Below are 2,500 nucleotides of genomic sequence, written 5' to 3' on the forward strand. Positions count from 1 at the left end.
GTGTGTGTGTGTGTGTGTGTGTGAGAGAGTGTGAGTGTGTTGCCGGCTGGTGGCGAACAAAACAAGGATCTACTTTTAGCCGAGACGACGCCTCCTTACGCCGAGCCAAGGTCGTCGTTACATAATTACGTCATTACGTTACAATCCATGTGGGGGGGGGGGGGGGGGTCTCTTCAGTGAGTCAAATCATTCGGCTCAGCTAAAACGATACGAATCGGTTCATCCGACTACTGCTTTATATTAATCATGTGAAACACAGAGGTGTGTGTGTGTGTGTGTGTGTGTGTGTGTGTGTGTGTTCTTAAAATTGTGTGCTTTATCAGGTATTTATTAAAAAATATAGAAAGAAAAAAGGTTAATAACAACCTAAAGAAAAACAGAGATAAGAAATAAGTAAGAAAGAAAAAAAGACAAAATAAGGTAAATTAAAAGAAAAACAGGCAGAAAGAAAGAAAGAAAGAAAGAAAGAAAGAAAGAAAGAAAGAAAGAAAGGATATCTAAAGTATAAAAAAAGGAAAATAGTGGTTAAACAAATTAAATGACTTTTTTTCTACAGTGTGAATAGGTGCCAATAATTCTGTCATTTTACACTGATTATGCAGGTATGTGATTGTTTGCTTGTGTGTGTGTGTGTGTGTGTGTGTGTGTGTGTGTGTGTGCAAACTTATGGCATGTTTGTAGCATGTTAATGACATTTAACTGATGCCCTTATGAGTCCCTAATGAACACGAAGCCACATTTATTGAACATGAATTTTTTTTAATTATTTTATATATTTATTTTTCATGAGTGTTTTTATTTTTTTCATACGTCATTTCCACTCACACTCACAGAACCTGAGAGTTTGGAACATTTCCCCTGAGAGAACCATTTTGTATAAATATTTAAACATGAAAAACATCTATATATCTATATCTATAGAAAAATATTCCCTTTATTTTAATATCCTTGACGTTTTAAAGGTGTTGAACAAATCACTAGCAAATAAATAATCACAGTAGAAACGACTGAACATTAAATAAATGTATGGCTTTGGATTTCCTGTGGTGTTTCAGCTCTGGTTATGAAGGACTATGGCTTTTCCATGATCTGCTGGTTCTCAGGGTGAAGAACATAACCGTTCGCTCCGGGGGGTTTGGGGAAAGGGAAGCACTCGGACGTCCCCCGTTGTCCTCAGTGTCGTTTTCCGCTGCGGGAGAAGGAAACGAGTTTATGTTAGCGAGACTGGCGCTGGTTCTAGTGATATTTTTATCTTAACCATTTTGGAATCTCCCAAAATAAATATTGTTTTATGTATAATTTCAGTTTCCTGGTGCTGCCAATGCAACCGAAACTAGCGTCAACTAGCGATTTCAGCAATGATGTATTTACAGTACGCTCAAAAGTTTTGGACACCCGACTTTTCATTAAATGTATTTTATTTATACATTGGAGCAGCTATGGTGTTAAGGGCCTTGCTCAGGGGCCCCCTGAGTGTTGGTGTGGATGGGATTTGAACTCACAACCTTCAGATCCAAAGTCCAATTCCTTAACCACTAAGCCACCACTATAAAGTTGTAGATGAACAATTGTAACATGACACTTTCCCTTCATTTGAACAAAATCTGTTCCAGCATAAGCCAGCTTCATGAAGATCTGCTTTCCACAGGCTGGAAGATGTGGAAGATCTCCTGCCATAGAGCTACAAACCCTATTGGTATGAATGTGAATGCTGACTGCACTCCAGGTCTCCTCACCTCATCTACATCAGTACATGAGCCTACAGTACATACTAGTGGCTGAATGAGCACAATATCTAATGGAACATCTTCCTAGAAGAGTGGAACAGCAAACCGGAACTCAATGTGGAATGAGATGCACCTCCCAATTGTATGATCAGGTGTCCACAAACTTTTAGCCTCACAGCGTACGTGTTACCTGGCTGACGACTGAGAGCTCATGACCCACTGGAGGTAATCCTTGGCAGCAATGCTGTCCAGCACCTTGTTGACGTCGCTGGTGAAGCTCCCGTCTACGTGCCTCCTGCTCATCGAGTCCACACTCCTCATCTCCAAGGCACTGAGCATGAACACAACACCAGCATCGTCACGTACGGGACGCTACGCCACTTCACATACAGCACGTGTGTGTGTCACGTGAAACACCTCCAAACTAGTGTTTACGATTGAAGATATCAGGTTTTACGCTAATCTGTTTACGCACGTGTGTTTAGACATTTGCATGTTTGTGTGTGTGTGTGTGTGTGTGTGTGTGTGTGTGCATGCATGTGTGTGTGTGTGTTTGCATCAAGCAAAAGGATTTTTGTATGTATATTTAACGTTAATAAGAATTACAACTACTCTTATGCTAATCTGTATTATAATTAGCATTATTTTCCCAAAAATAATAAGCAATCTAGCAAAATTCTGCACTGTTTTAGTGTTAATCAAGTAAAAGAAAGAAAGAAAGAAAGAAAGAAAGAAAGAAAGAAAGAAAGAAAGAAAGAAAGAAAGAAAGAAAG

General features: G+C 39.4%; 1 protein-coding gene across 1 annotated transcript in view; it reads right to left on the bottom strand.

The window, feature by feature from the left end:
* Positions 1 to 753: 753 nt before the first annotated feature.
* The window catches only part of gcga (glucagon a), a 6,172-nt gene continuing 4,425 nt past the window's right edge, over positions 754 to 2,500 (bottom strand). The window contains exons 5-6 of the mRNA XM_083549684.1: positions 1,918 to 2,058; positions 754 to 1,189 (exon numbers count right to left, since the gene is read on the bottom strand). Of these exons, the coding sequence (XP_083405810.1) occupies positions 1,174 to 1,189; positions 1,918 to 2,058 (157 nt within the window). The 3' untranslated portion in view covers positions 754 to 1,173. The remainder of the gene's footprint in view (positions 1,190 to 1,917; positions 2,059 to 2,500) is intronic.

Source organism: Silurus aristotelis (genome assembly GCF_946808225.1).
Source record: "Silurus aristotelis genome assembly, chromosome: 9".
NCBI lineage: Eukaryota > Metazoa > Chordata > Actinopteri > Siluriformes > Siluridae > Silurus > Silurus aristotelis.